Here is a 14,701-nt window from a genome sequence, read left to right on the forward strand (position 1 = left end):
ATTATTATTTTAATTTCTTCATCTTTCATTTTTTTTTAGATTTGATTTCTATTATTTTGATTATTATTTATTTTATTTGAGATAATTTATGAAATTATATTTTTTTTCAATTTCATTCTCATTCAACCTTTTAATTTGTAAGATTTGTTCCTCATTATTTTAATAAACTTGAGAAAAATAAAATATTAATAAGTTACTTTCCAGCTCATTTTCCATGACATAACCAAACATTGAAAATTGTTTTCCAACTTATTTTCCATTATACTACCAAACATCAGAAAATAATTTACTTTCCTGAAATTTGCTTTTCAAAAAAAAATTAATTTTTAGCAAACAAACGGGGACCCAAAAAAAATTTCACTAAATATAACGGAGAAGGATATATTTGTCCCGCAATTATCATGGAATTCTTAAGTAGGTCCTCGAACAAAAACAATTTGCAATTAGGTCTCAATCTATCAAACATTATCCAATCAAGTTCAACAGATAAAATGATGCCAAAACCAGTATAGTTTGAATCAAACAGGTCCTTGCTTTCTATAACTAAAAAGCAATTTTTAAAAAAGTCAATAAAGTAATATCCCGTGGATGAAGAGCTCAATTGGAACTTTATTTGTTTGATATTCTATAAAGAATCGGATAACATTTGGGGTGGGGGTAAATATCCGTTCTTTGCTGAGCACTTTTTAAAATATTTTTTAAAAGTATTTTTTATTTAAAAAAATATTAAATTGATATCTTTTAATATTTTTAAATAATATTTAATTATTAATTTTAAAAATTAAATAAATAAATAAATATTTTAAATATATTTTAAAAATAAATTATTTTAAAAAACATCTTTCTACAGTTACAAACACGCACTTGCGTGTGAAGAGCCCGGTGATTATACAGTGGGGGACAAGCCTGATGACGGTCATTTTCTGATAGAAACAGGAGTCCAACCCTCTAACTACCACTTTATCGATCTAGTTGACAAAATTTTGTGATCACTGATAATCCAGCTGCGAGCAATGTAAATACTTTCCAGATAATCATCTAGGTGGTGGACTAGTAATAAAAATTTGGGATTAAGAAGTTTGTTTTCTCTGTGATCTCAGGTTCAAACCATGTGGTTGCTCATATGATGGTCACTGGAGGCTTACATGGTCGTTAACTTCAGGGCCCGTGGGATTAGTCGAGGTGCGCGTAAGCTGGCCCGGACACCCACGTTAAACTAAAAAAAAAAAATACATTCCAGTTTATGCCACAGATTCTAGCTGGAGACTCGATCATTGACCTGTGATATACTACAGGTCAGATTAGTTTTTTTAATGTAAAAAACCACCCAAAGGTAATTAGCATATTTTCTAATAAAAAATAATTATTAATTCAAAATATAATGTCTATTCAATAATATTTTTTAAAATATTAACACGGTGATATATTATATGATATCTTTTTAAATATTAAGACGATGATATATTGGATTAATCCAAGTTAAATTGTTAAATCTATAATTTAAGTCATGAGACCATGATAACCCTATATAAAGTAAATCAAAATAAATTATGAAAATCAATTCTTAATCAATCAAATATTGAAAGATAATATTAAAAAATATTAAATTAAAAAAAGATAAAGAAACTACCCGAGTCAACCTATCAACCTCGTAATGCAGGTCATGAGATCGAGATAATCCTATAAAAATCAAATAAAAAAATTACAAAGACCATTTTCCAACCAAATTAATGTTGAAGAATGAAATAAAAAAATCAATTAAAAAAACACAACTCAAGTCACATGTGACTAACCTGTTAAACCAGCGACCTAGACCATGAGACAAAAATAACTTCACAAAAAACAAATAAAAAACTATGAAGTTTAGTTTTTAGCATATTCAATGATGATGGTTGAAATCAAGAATAAAAAAATAAATCAAGAATAAAAATTGAAATCGAGGAAAAAAATTAAATCCTTGAAATCAATATATAACACAACACAAATAAAATTGGAAAAAAAAATATGAAGCTTAATTTCTAAACCAAATAATAAAATTTAAAGAATAAACTAAATAAAAAAAATACAAAACAAGTAAATAGTGTTTTATTCATGGCATGTTTAGGAAAATTGCAACTCTTAGCTATGATTGTATGTTTCGGAAAATCATAGATTATAACTTGTAAAAATAACCCATGGAAAGGAGTACGATAATAGCTTTTAAACCATTACCAAACACTTAAAAACCAAAATCAAAACTAAATTAGTGATCGCTAAACCGGCGCTGAGTGTTTTAATAAATTAATGTCAGAAGGCATCTCCAAATCACAGCGTCGCACCATTTTCTCATCGGTGCTGGGCTGGCTGGTTAAAACCCGCCGCCCACATTGATGACTCACTGAAGTCAAAAAAAATCTCAAATCACCCGAAGAAAAATGTCAACCACAGGGACCCACTTAATAAAATCGATAGATGATCATGATGGATGTACCATTAAAATCAGCATTACCAAAAACAAAAATCATTCAATACCCACATGATTATTCAACTTACTAAGATTAATATAATAAAAAGGGTAATTATTTTGAGTGGGGCCATCAAATTGTTGCACAAAGTTTGTACGTGTGAGAGTGAATTGGATGGCCGTTCCCTCACCTAACATCATTTATTAACGAGTTCCAGTACAGCTTGTAGGCCTTGTTGTTCCCAGGGCGGTGGGGATTTTTTTATATATATATATATATATTTTTTATATAAAAAACATAAAACATTTAATTATAAATAAAAAAATAAATCTTTCAGTGTTTTTGCCGCAATTTTATATTAAGATAAGGTGTTTTTGGATGAGAGATATAATAAGGTTTTTTTAAAGACACGATTATTTTAAAACACAGACTACATTTTATAAAAATAAAAAATACATGCTTTTCATTGAAAAAACAACCACATCTCCCATTTAAACACACGCTTAAAGGTATTGAAGTGTGGCAATTGTTGTTTTTTAAAGTGTTTTTTACTTGAAAATGCATTAAAATATTTATTTGAAGTAAAAAAATATTTTTTTAAATTTTATTAAACATATTTTTAAAATACAAAAATAAATATACACTTAATAACCTATAATTAAGATGCTGTCACATTGATTGATTGTGCACTACCATAAATATAATGTTACGTGGATGCACATAAACGTTTCATTGAAGTTAATTTTTTTTTTTTAATTCTTCTTCTCTTGTTATTAAATTCTTTTCTTTTTTGTTATTTTATGCAATCATGTATGGATATGGAATATTGATAGCAAAAATATTTAATGAAATAAGGCATCAGAAAATGATAAATGAGTTTATTTTTCATATATTCTTATAAATCTTAAAAGATTAAAAATAATTCGTCGAAACACTTGTTAAGATATGGATAATTCAGACCACATTCAGAGGAAAGAAATATTTGATACTGTTAGAAAAAAATGGAAATATCTTTTTAAAAAGGGAAATTAAGGAAAACGGGCTTTCCACAGAAACAGAGCGCGTGGCAAAAGCAGAAGACACAAAAACGAGAATGTCTTTACGCATCGGGGTCTTCACTTCAGTCCTCAGTCTTGTCTTCTCAAAAAGCCTGTCTGTTCTTACGCGCCGTGACATTAATTAAATTTACAATAATAATAATAATAACTTTCACATTTATTTATTTTATTACACATTTATTTTCGTTTTCAATTTATTTTTTCTCATCTTCTCCACACTTACTCCACTCTCCCTCTCTCAATCAAATCTCGGTGCCTCAGATCTCTCTCTCTCTCTCTCTCTAGGGTTTTCAATTCTCATCTCACAATTGTGTTTATTCCTATTTTACTTTCCATTTTCGAGGTGCATGCTTTATTTTGAAGTGTTTCCAGTTCTTTACATATTTCAGATTTTTTTAATGAAATTTGGGTTCTTAGGGTTTGCTTTGTAGTGAAACTGTGAGTTTGTTTAGGGTTTTGAATCACCTGGCTTGAGAGCTGAAAAGACCAGGCATGGCATTTTCAAGGTATTTAGTTTTTAGGTTGTGATTCTTAATTTGTTGTTGGAGTGAAGGTGGTGGTGGTTGTTGGTTTTTACATTTTTCGGTAAAACTTTTAGTTTGGTTGGTGGAGAAAGTCTGTTTCATTTCTTCTTCTTCTTCTTCTTCTTTTTTGGACTAGAAGTCGGTGGATTTGATAAGAAAATGGAAGTTTCATTGCAAAAGAGCAGTCATTGAGGCAGAGTTAAGATAGTGTAAAGTTTCTATCTTGACCAGTTATTGCTTATGTTCATTTTGGGGTGGATGTTACGTTATTTATTCTAAATGCTTATTTTCTAGGCAAGTATTATTTAATTGTATGAAAATGGGAATCGAAGAAGAGGATAGAAGTGTAAAGATGAGGATTTTGAAGGGTAATTATTGATTCTAAAGGAGGAGGGCGTTTTTGGAGGTGGTTTAGGTGCATAATGGGTTGCCTTTGCTGTAAACCCTCTGCAATTGAGGATAGCAAAGAGAGTCCAAGGGAGAGGCTCTCAAGTAAGGCGTCGTCTGACTTGAGGGTATCAAGGGCCACCTCTTCAAGGAGGGAGGAAGCATATAGAGCGAAAGATCGATGTGATGGTAATGATGGTAGGACAATGTTGATTGATAAGCAAGTGAATGGATCTCTTAGAGTGCATGGGGGCGAGCACGTTGAGAGGAAGAGGGACAAGTCAGAGTATGCTGTTGTTCACCACCCAGGGATGGGCAGCATACCGAAAGCTACTGAAGGGGAGCAGGTTGCAGCAGGGTGGCCTTCCTGGCTAGCTGCTGTAGCTGGAGAAGCAATCAAAGGTTGGTTGCCACGGCGTGCAGATTCATTTGAGAAGCTAGATAAGGTATGCCCTTTTCTTCATTCTTTTTGTGTTGTTAAATCTCATTTTTTTCCCCATTCAAATACATGTCTTTCAATTACTGAGGATCAATTTTTTTAAACTAACTTTATCAAAAAAATCCCCGAGTCCAATTCTGAGATGTATTTTTGTAAGCGCAGCTTCATTACAAACAAGATCCAGTTTATGATTTTCAAAATTTAGCAATTCAAACTGAATGGTTGAAGGACATCCTTATGACACTTCGATTGGGGATAGTGTAATGAACAATTTGACAGTTGCTAATTAGAACGAGAACCTGTTTGTGCTTCTACATTTTTTAGCATTTTTCATGTTTGCTTGCATTGGATATATCTTGTGTTGTCAAATTTTATAGCTTTAGCATGAAATCAGTAAGAAAATCTATGGAACTATTCCTTTTTTTTTGGGTATTAGGTGACATTACCCTGAGATTTTTCCGTGTGTTTGCTTGTTATTTATATTTATAAATAAACAAGGTGGTGAAAAATGCATGAAGACTCATTAATAACATGCATACAAGTTCTACAGTGCTCATATTAACACACATAGGAGTCATGAATCATGCGGTTAATGATGATTCTTTGAACTTGATAACTTCTTAATAAATGTTAGTTAGAAGTTCAGTTTAGTTGGATCTAGGAGGCCTGCGAACTGTTGAGTTTTGGGAGGTTTGAGACAATATGAATATGAAAGAGTTAAAATCCAAAATTTCAAAGTAAAGAAGCATAAAATTAAAAAATAACTAGAGAAATCACAAAAACTGCCAAAACCAAGGGCCTCAGCAAAATTTTTTGATATCTAAAGGTTCGAAGATATAGTGATGCAATGGCTACTATATGGGAAATGGCATCTAGAGACTCCTTAAAAAAATTAAAGCGTGATCCAACAATCGGATCAAAAGTTATGGCTTTTTTGAGCTGTTATTTTGATCCGACACGACCAAACCCCCTCTTGGGTTTACACCTGTTCCACTGGTCCATAAATGCATTTGTCAAGCCATCAACATAATTTGTCTTGGGCAGATCCTCATTTAGTTGTGGTAGACTCACACCTGACTACTCAGAGTCACCCGTTATCGCATGCCTGACTATAGCTCCAAGATGGCAAGATTAGCTAGTCAATCAACACGTATTTTCCTTGGGAAAAGTTTTGGCCAATACGAACATCTTGTTGTGTATTAATATACTGTCTCAACTCAAACGATCCACCACAATGATATTTTCCTATACGTCGTAGTTAGAGTTGCTGCCATTATAGCAGAATCCACCTCGAATTCTAACCTGCAAAGCCCCAAATTCCATGCGCGCGAGCGCACACACACACACACACCGAACAACAAGAGTTGCCACAACTCCATTTACAAGGGAGAACAAAAACTCAGATTTGCTGCAAAACCAAATCGTTAGCGACCTTCGCTAGCTGTATCATATTAGTCCACCATGATGATTTCAATTATAAGTGAGAGCTTAAGTCGTGTCATATAAAAAAGCATGATCCAGACTAGACATTAGAAAGTTGACATTGGTAGTTATAGGATTGTCTGCGGCAACTTGCTTTGACAATAGGAATTAGTGATGCTTAAAGGTTTGAATGATTTTCTTACAGCTAGAATTTTTTTATTTGGCTAGATTGTGATATCAGAAAAGTGGAATTATCCTTCTTTGAGTCCAAGAGTGTTGAGAAACTGTAAGAGGTGATTCTGAGAATTTAAAAGCTATTGAGTATTGGGGAGTATTCGAGAAGTGACATTCATTCATAGAGATGTGCCATTGTTTTCACTATACTTAGTGGAATACTCATGATAATGTTGAGGTAATTATCCTTCCAAATAAGCACAATGAATATAAAGTGGGTCCAGTTTTGATAAGCTGCCAATCAATTAGCTTTAGTGTGCTGAGGCTTTCATATTGACGGACAGCATATAACTTGTAGTTGAAAATGCTTTGTTAATTTTACAGCATAATTTAAGAAGTGGATGCATGTTAACAGCTGAAATATCTGGGGTTTCCCGCTCTGCACTTCTGGTATTCTGTTTTGGTTAATTTGGCGGAACTTGTTCAAACATCTAGTCTTGATGGATGAAGTAATTTGCATGACTCCGCTTGTCTAAATGTTTAAATTTGTATCCTGCCCCCTCTACCTTCTTACTCTTTAAGGTAGGGCAAGTGGCCAGGTTTGCTGTTGTGCATTTCTTGTTTGGACACCATGGACTTCAATTTGCACGTTTTCTTCTATAATTTTGTGTTGGTGACAACAGCAGATCATTCTATCCAGTTCTTACAACTTAGAAGTGCTCGTAGAATGGTTCTCTCCCTCCCTTTTCTTTTTATCTGCTGGTGTCCTCTTTGGACTGAGATTACCTGCTCGCTGGTATTGGTTCCCTCATTTGATGATTTCTATGTTAATGCAGATTGGCCAGGGAACCTACAGTAATGTTTATAGGGCCCGTGACCTTGATCAAAAGAAGATTGTTGCTTTGAAGAAAGTAAGATTTGATAACCTGGAACCTGAGAGCGTTCGCTTCATGGCCAGGGAAATTCACATTTTGCGTAGGCTTGACCATCCTAATGTAATAAAGTTAGAAGGTCTAGTTACATCAAGGATGTCTTGCAGCTTGTACCTTGTGTTTGAATACATGGAGCATGATTTGGCTGGGCTAGCCGCACACCCTGGTCTGAAGTTTACAGAAGCCCAGGTAATTATGGCAATTTTGTTCCAACAGATTCTTATTTAATGTATGTTTGCATTTTTCCATGATACATGTGCAAGTTTTACATGCTTCTTATTGTCTAAGATCATACATGTGTGTAAATTGTCAATCGTACATGACCATGCTTTGGATGTTATGGTCTAATATGTATATGCTGGCAGGTGAAATGTTACATGCAACAACTTTTACGAGGACTTGATCACTGTCACAGCCGTGGTGTTCTGCACCGTGATATAAAGGGGTCCAACCTATTAATTGACAACAATGGTATCTTAAAAATTGCAGACTTTGGACTAGCGAGTTTTTATGATCCTGCTCATGTTCAGCCACTGACAAGTCGTGTTGTGACTCTTTGGTATCGTCCTCCTGAGCTTCTACTTGGAGCTACCTACTATGGGACAGCTGTTGATTTGTGGAGTACAGGTTGCATACTTGCTGAATTGTATGCAGGCAAGCCTATTATGCCTGGGAGAACTGAGGTACCTTTCCTTTTCTATTCCTGAGAGAAAAATTTGTCTTTCAGGTTTTCCTCCAAACAGATTGTTTCTCTTAAATGTGATAAAATGCTGCAATGCAGATTGCTTTTCATGGGCCATGATTCTGAGTACAATTTTGAACTAATTATTTGCCAGAAACAAATTTTCATCCCATGATAATTGTCAAGTGGATATTACTTTGAAGATTGCTGAATTACATCCTGTCTGCAAAAAAATCCACTAAATGGATCATCAACATCTTCTCCACCCTAGACAGAACTTCCTAATTCTCTTCATCATTTAGAAACTCAATCACATGTATTGCAAGCCGTTGGGCAATGCAAGAAACAAGGTCTTGCACTTTTCATTACTAAAACACATAACGCAAACACGAGTTGATAATACCTTGTGAGTTCTTGGCTCTGACAAGTTATGGGTATTGGTCGTAGGGAACCATTGTCTTAATGAATGCTTTAACCTCGGAAGGTATCTTGTTTTCTCTATAAATTTGTTTAAAGGAAACAATGAGGGGATTATTCAATATGAGTAAGAATAGAGTTTTATTGATTAGCCTTGTTTCAATCTGTTAAAATTTTATTTTAAAGAGACCACAAAAAAAAGAGACATGACATCGCAGATTTGTTGGAATTCCCTTTTATCCTTTTGCAAAGATCGTATAACAAGAAAAAGAAAAAAGGATTTAACAAAAAGAAAAGAAAATATTGAAAGAGTGAATAATTATCTTGAGATGCTGCATCCTTATTCTGCTATCTTATTGTCTATGTAAGTTTTATAAATGACATTAGTATAGCTACATAAAATATTGATGATCAATTTGTGTGCCTCTGCCTTGTAGGTGGAGCAGCTGCATAAAATTTTCAAGCTGTGTGGCTCACCTTCTGAAGATTATTGGAGAAAATCAAAGTTGCCTCATGCAACTATCTTTAAGCCTCAGCAGCCTTATAGACGCTGTGTTGCAGATACATTTAAGGAATTCCCTCCTCCGGCATTAGCTCTTATGGAGACCCTGCTCTCCATTGATCCTGCAGATCGTGGGTCTGCAGCTTCTGCACTGAGGAGTGAGGTATTAAGCATCCATGAACTATATTTCCCAAACTTTCCTTTTTTCTCTGGGGGATTAGTGTGTGTTTTTTGGATGGGGGGAGAAGGGTTGAGATGAAGGTTGATGTTAGCGTGTAAAGTGACTCAATTTGTTTGCAAATGCTTCCCCATATGCAACTTTATGGTCTAGTTGATATTTGTTTTTTATTCTGTAATGTATTGGCTTCAGTTAGAAGATCTATATTGATGCACATGGTAGTACATGTGCTCCAAATCTTTTTATCTAATATTCCTTTCATTTGTAATTTAACCTTCTAATAATTCTGTCTAGGATTTCTGTTATTGTTATCGCTGAAATATATTTGGAGACTGAAGTCTGTTTTATTTCCAATTCATGTGATTCTGTGTTGTTGGATGAAGTTAAATCATGTTAAACATTCAAGTTCACTTGGTGCCATCAGTAAAGACACTATAGTACTCGACGATTCTAACAACTCTAAAGTTACATCATATGTGTTTTAGATTGTGCTAATCATTGTATTGACCCTCAACTAATCAACTCTACCAATCTTTTGCACAAAATCCTTTGATGCCTTCGTCACTGTACTTGGAGGTCACATCTTTGTTTCTTCCTAGAAGCATCGAAGGCCATTTTTCTCAATGGTGACTCTGTTTCTGTTGCATGACAGTTTGTCGTTGCAATCCTGCAACTGTACTGAGTTGAGTTTTCTTCAATGACCAGTCACTGGATGATGTGTTGCTTTCAGGATTTTAATTCCTGCCCCTTGTTCTCATTCTAAGATTCCCACAGTTTGACTCCTATGCACTTTCTATATTTTGCTGTATCACATTTAGTTTGTAAAATTTTGTCAACCATGAACAAAGTTGAATTTTAGTTGGTGCTTGATGAGTTTTTTCTTTTCTGTGATCAATTAAAAGAGAATCATACTTCATTTCCCTATCTTCCTTCTATATAACTGGTGGGTTCCGCATCAATAACTTGGTCAGTTGAAAAAATAATGGCATCATATACAAGAGTGCATGTTCTTCTTTTCATGTTTTCTTTTCACAATGCTATTTGTCAACCTTTTTGATGTAGCTCGGTTAACAGATCTTATTTTCTTGAGTTTCTTACTTGATATTACAGTTTTTTAGCTGCATAGCTAATTTATTTTGTAATCTTCACACAATTTTGGGAAAACACCATCCATATGATGCAACATATTGGTTCAGAACATTGGATAGCAAGTCTTTATTGTACTTTTTTTTTAAAAGTAAACAAGTACGCAAGTTGAGTATGATCTTTATGGTTGGCTAAGGTTGCACTAACATTTATAGTTCTATTTTACATTTTTCTCGCTTCTTTTTGTTTGTTAGTATTTGATTTGTTTAGTTTTGTTTTACAGTTCTTTATAACCAAGCCGCTTCCATGTGATCCTTCAAGCTTTCCCAAGTATCCTCCTAGCAAAGAATTTGATGCAAAAATGCGAGATGAAGAAGCTAGGAGGTAAACATTGTAAAAGAACAGAATTTGTTTTACAGTTCTACCATTAGTTGCTCATTTAATCTTTAGTTGTAAGGATGCTGGAAAAGGCCCAGAAAAAGGCTTTAAAAGACTTCCTTTTTGGCCATGTTAGCTATATCATGGCAGTGTTGGAAATATACAAGTTGTGTGCCCTTACCTGTCTAGAAGGCCTTAAGAACTGAAGCTCCTGCATCAGATGAATGCAATGTTTATTAATGTAATTTTATGTTGCTATCTAATCACTGGTGCTGGTTCTAGAGCTTTACCAGTTCGAAGAGTGACCAACCTGGTGCTTTATTAAGTAATCCCCTTGTTCTAGTAGTAGCAGTAGGAATGGAGCTTTTATAGCAACAGAAACTACATTGGCCACCACGCCCTGGCTCATATTGCTTATTGTGGGTTTCTTATTGATCCACCAATCTGTCCGTTACCCTTCTATCATTGATGACATCTTTGACTTATAAATGTGGTGTAATTTGCTAACAATCTCATTTTTATTTTCATGTTAACAGACAAGGAGCAGCAGGAAGCAAGGGCCAGAAATCTGACATGGAAAGAAGAGGACGGCGGGAATCTCGTGCTGTCCCGGCACCTGATGCCAATGCTGAGCTAGTTTTATCAATGCAGGTGATTTCTATAAGACACCTGTTTCTCTCTCAAGACACATTTTTGCATGTGTATATATATTTGATTGGGGAAGGATTGCGATTAGGAGGTTGTTAGTAGGCATGCTGGGCCACATGGTGAACCTCTGAGGATAGCCAAGTGGCGGAAAGATAGGTCGGAAGAGGGAAGGTTTTTTTTTTTTCAAGTTAACTCTGTTATAATCCTACAAAAAGCTAGTAAACAAGTCAGGCATAACACCAAGTCTTAAAACTCTTCTTACTGCACTCTTCTCAGAACAATGAAGTATAAAGTAATGTGCCATCTCTCCATTCTGATCACATGGAAATTGATATTCTTCACCTCACATAACAGCTTTGTACAAAAGGCACTTTATGAGACATGACATCTTTTATTGATTCTCCCTTTTGTTCTCTCTCCCTCTCTCCTCTTCCTCATGCCATGAAAGCAGCATTTCATACTTTCTTTTACTGAACAACTTCTGACTTCTCTCCTTTTGAGATGCTCCAGACTCATTTAAGCATTATCACCTAATAACTGATTGTTTCTTGTTGCTCCATTTTCATGAATGATCTCTTTTCACTGCTGATTCCCTTTTTTTTTTGGTACTCCATTTAATTTGATTTGATTTGATTTTGCTTTTGAAATTTATATTAATGGATTGCCCTCTAACTACAGAAAAGACATGGTCAGTCAAATTCCAAGAGCCGGAGTGAGAAGTTTAATCCCCATCCAGAAGAAGTTGCTTCTGGCTTTCCAATCGATCCACCTAGACCATCTCAAGCTGCAGAATCAAACATGGATCCTCAGGGGCATCAGCATAAGAGAGCTTCCCATTCTGGGCCATTGTCTCACCGTGCTGCATGGGCTAAGGCCAGCAGGAACCCTGATGATGCTCCTAAGATTTCCACTGGGGCTGACTTGTCAACAATTTCAAGCTTAGTGGCAGCACGGAGGAGTTTATTGTCTGAAGATCGCAACGAAAGGTCTGGCCTAGCACAACCAGAAGTTCCAAAACTAATGGCAAGGTTTCCAGGATCCTTCAAAGAAACCTCAGAATCCTTCACCCAACAGGATCCAAGGCATCCGTCGCAGGGTGTTGCAGGTTTCCATCAAAAGGAAGATGGAAGAAATAGCAGTAAAGATCCAGTCCTTGTAAGTTTTCAAAACACTTTTCAGTTTTCTTTATTTTCCTTTTTTGTGTATATTTTGCTAAAAGTTTCCTTCTGAATGCTTGGGGACTGATACCAATTTTCTATCCACCTTGCTGCTTCCTTTTGGCCTGTGTCTTGTCATGCATATTGTTTATGACTTTTTTTTGTGGTTGCTGATTCACGATTCATGTTAATTTGAATCCAGCTTGGCTATGGGTCAAAGGGTCACAAAATTCACTATTCTGGTCCATTGATAGTTCCATCAGGGAACGTGGATCAGATGCTGAAGGATCATGATCGCCAGATCCAGGAAGCTGTTAGACGAGCACGTCTTGACAAGGAAAAGGTTAGAAAAGTCCAGGCTGAAAGCAACCAAATATCAACCAATTCATTATTTGTTTCAGGTCGATGAGGTAAGCCCCAAATGAGAAAGTATTGCTGGGAAGATCACTACAGAGTAGCTTGACTGGTGCTTTCCATCTGTGAAATATGAGTTAATAACCGTGGCTGGGGTTCGGTTTTTGTATATGTTCTTAGAAAGATAGCTAGTGGCCATTTTAGCTATAAGATTATAGCTTACTGATAAATCTCTCCCCTCTCTGCAATTGATCTTGTGTATTTACTTTCCACTATTACTGCAATTTCTAAATTATTGGCCATTCTTGTAGAGCATCTGTATCAGCCATAAGATGTAGAGTATCTGGATGATGTGCAATTGTTCTACGGTGTTCAAGAGAGAAATGTTGCATCCACCATTCTCAAGATTCTATTATAAATCCTTAGTCCTTGCTAAAGGGTCGCTTCTCATCTATCACAGGCTTAGAAATGATATTCTCCTCCCTGTTCCGAATTTCTTCACAGCTGACCACACGGCCACCCACTCTCTCCTGCGAAGTAGCCTATGGTCGATGACGCTCTCATATTGGCCTTGGAAATGTCCGAGTTCTAAAGGGTAACAACTTGAAATTTCAACGCCGACCCTCCTTCAAGAAGCTGCTGAATACATTATTGTACTTCCAAAACAAGATGGTGACACTATAAGTTGCATCTAAAAGTTCCAAAACAAAGTTCTTGAAGCTCAGTTCTTAGTCTGCAAAATGAGAACGCTCCTCCAAGTGCTACTATTCTTAACAAGCTCCCTTCTCCAATTTAAATCTGCAGTTGAGTTCACATACATTTAACAGCCTCTGTTCTTCAGATTTGATACTTTTTGGCACTGAAGAGCTACAATCTGGTTCTCTTTACCTCACTAGAAACACCACATGTTTCACTGGTAGAGTCCTCTACCACTCTCAGTTTTCCACAAGATACCCAAACTCCTCAAAGCTTCTGCCTTTCTCGTCCTCTTTCACTTTCTTAATCACCTCGTTCAATTCTCACCCTGGTCATGGTCTTGTCTCCTTTCTCATGCCTTTTGTTGGTATTGAAGGCATAATTATCAAACCTGGCTTGGCAGGTAGATCTAGTGATCTGATAATCTAACTTGGATTGGATTTGTTTTTGAACTGCATGTAGACTTGACTCTGTCTAACTAGGTGGCTTGACTGACGATTCATCACTCGGATAACCTGAACAAAACCCGAGTAAGACCTGATCAATGATTTTTTTTTAATATTTTGTTTTAAAAGATATTATTTAAGTGTTTTTTAAACGATGTTATTTCATTAATAATAAATTTGAGTTGAACAATGGTTTTTGACCCGTTTTAACTTGCGATCCGGTCTTGTATCATGTTATGGGTGGTACTGATTCTTATAACTATGATTGTAGATGCTTCTTTTCAAAAGGCATCTTGTTTTCTTGATCTGAACAACACCAATGATGGTAACCCCAGCAACAAAGTTTTAGACGTTTAATTCGATGTTTTCAAAATCAAGGATTCAATATGATATTAATGGCAATCATGTTGGTGTTGACATGAACCCATTCTCACTTTTGGCGGCCAGGGAAGCCGTGTAGAGGTCTGACGTCAAGACAAAGAGCAAACTTAGCAAGACTGATTGGTCTTTCCAAGAGTTGATGCTCAACAATGGAGAAAACTACACGGTATGAATAGACTACATGGGTTATGAGTTGAGTATAACCAGGGCTCCTTCGCCCATAGTGAAGCCTCGGAAGCCACTGATTAATGTTCCTCCCGATCTCTCTGAAGTATTTCTTGATGAAATGCAAGAAGGTTTCTGTGTATCTACTGGGAATCTTATCAAAAATCACAAAATCTTGAGTTGGACCTTTAGTAACCCAAAGCTGATTTGATTTTCATGGTGGCCATCGTC

General features: G+C 35.6%; 1 protein-coding gene across 1 annotated transcript; it reads left to right on the forward strand.

The window, feature by feature from the left end:
• The first annotated feature begins 3,607 nt into the window (after window positions 1–3,607).
• On the forward strand, window positions 3,608–13,092 carry LOC7462333 (probable serine/threonine-protein kinase At1g54610). Its single transcript, XM_024581216.2, has 8 exons — window positions 3,608–4,859; window positions 7,285–7,569; window positions 7,746–8,063; window positions 8,917–9,144; window positions 10,529–10,629; window positions 11,160–11,274; window positions 11,950–12,426; window positions 12,631–13,092. The coding sequence occupies exons 1-8, from the start codon at window positions 4,449–4,451 to the stop codon at window positions 12,835–12,837; spliced, it is 2,142 nt and encodes a 713-aa protein (XP_024436984.1). The 5' UTR covers window positions 3,608–4,448; the 3' UTR covers window positions 12,838–13,092.
• The last annotated feature ends 1,609 nt before the right edge of the window (window positions 13,093–14,701 follow it).

Source organism: Populus trichocarpa, chromosome 11, assembly GCF_000002775.5.
Source record: "Populus trichocarpa isolate Nisqually-1 chromosome 11, P.trichocarpa_v4.1, whole genome shotgun sequence".
Classification (NCBI taxonomy): Eukaryota; Viridiplantae; Streptophyta; class Magnoliopsida; order Malpighiales; family Salicaceae; genus Populus; species Populus trichocarpa.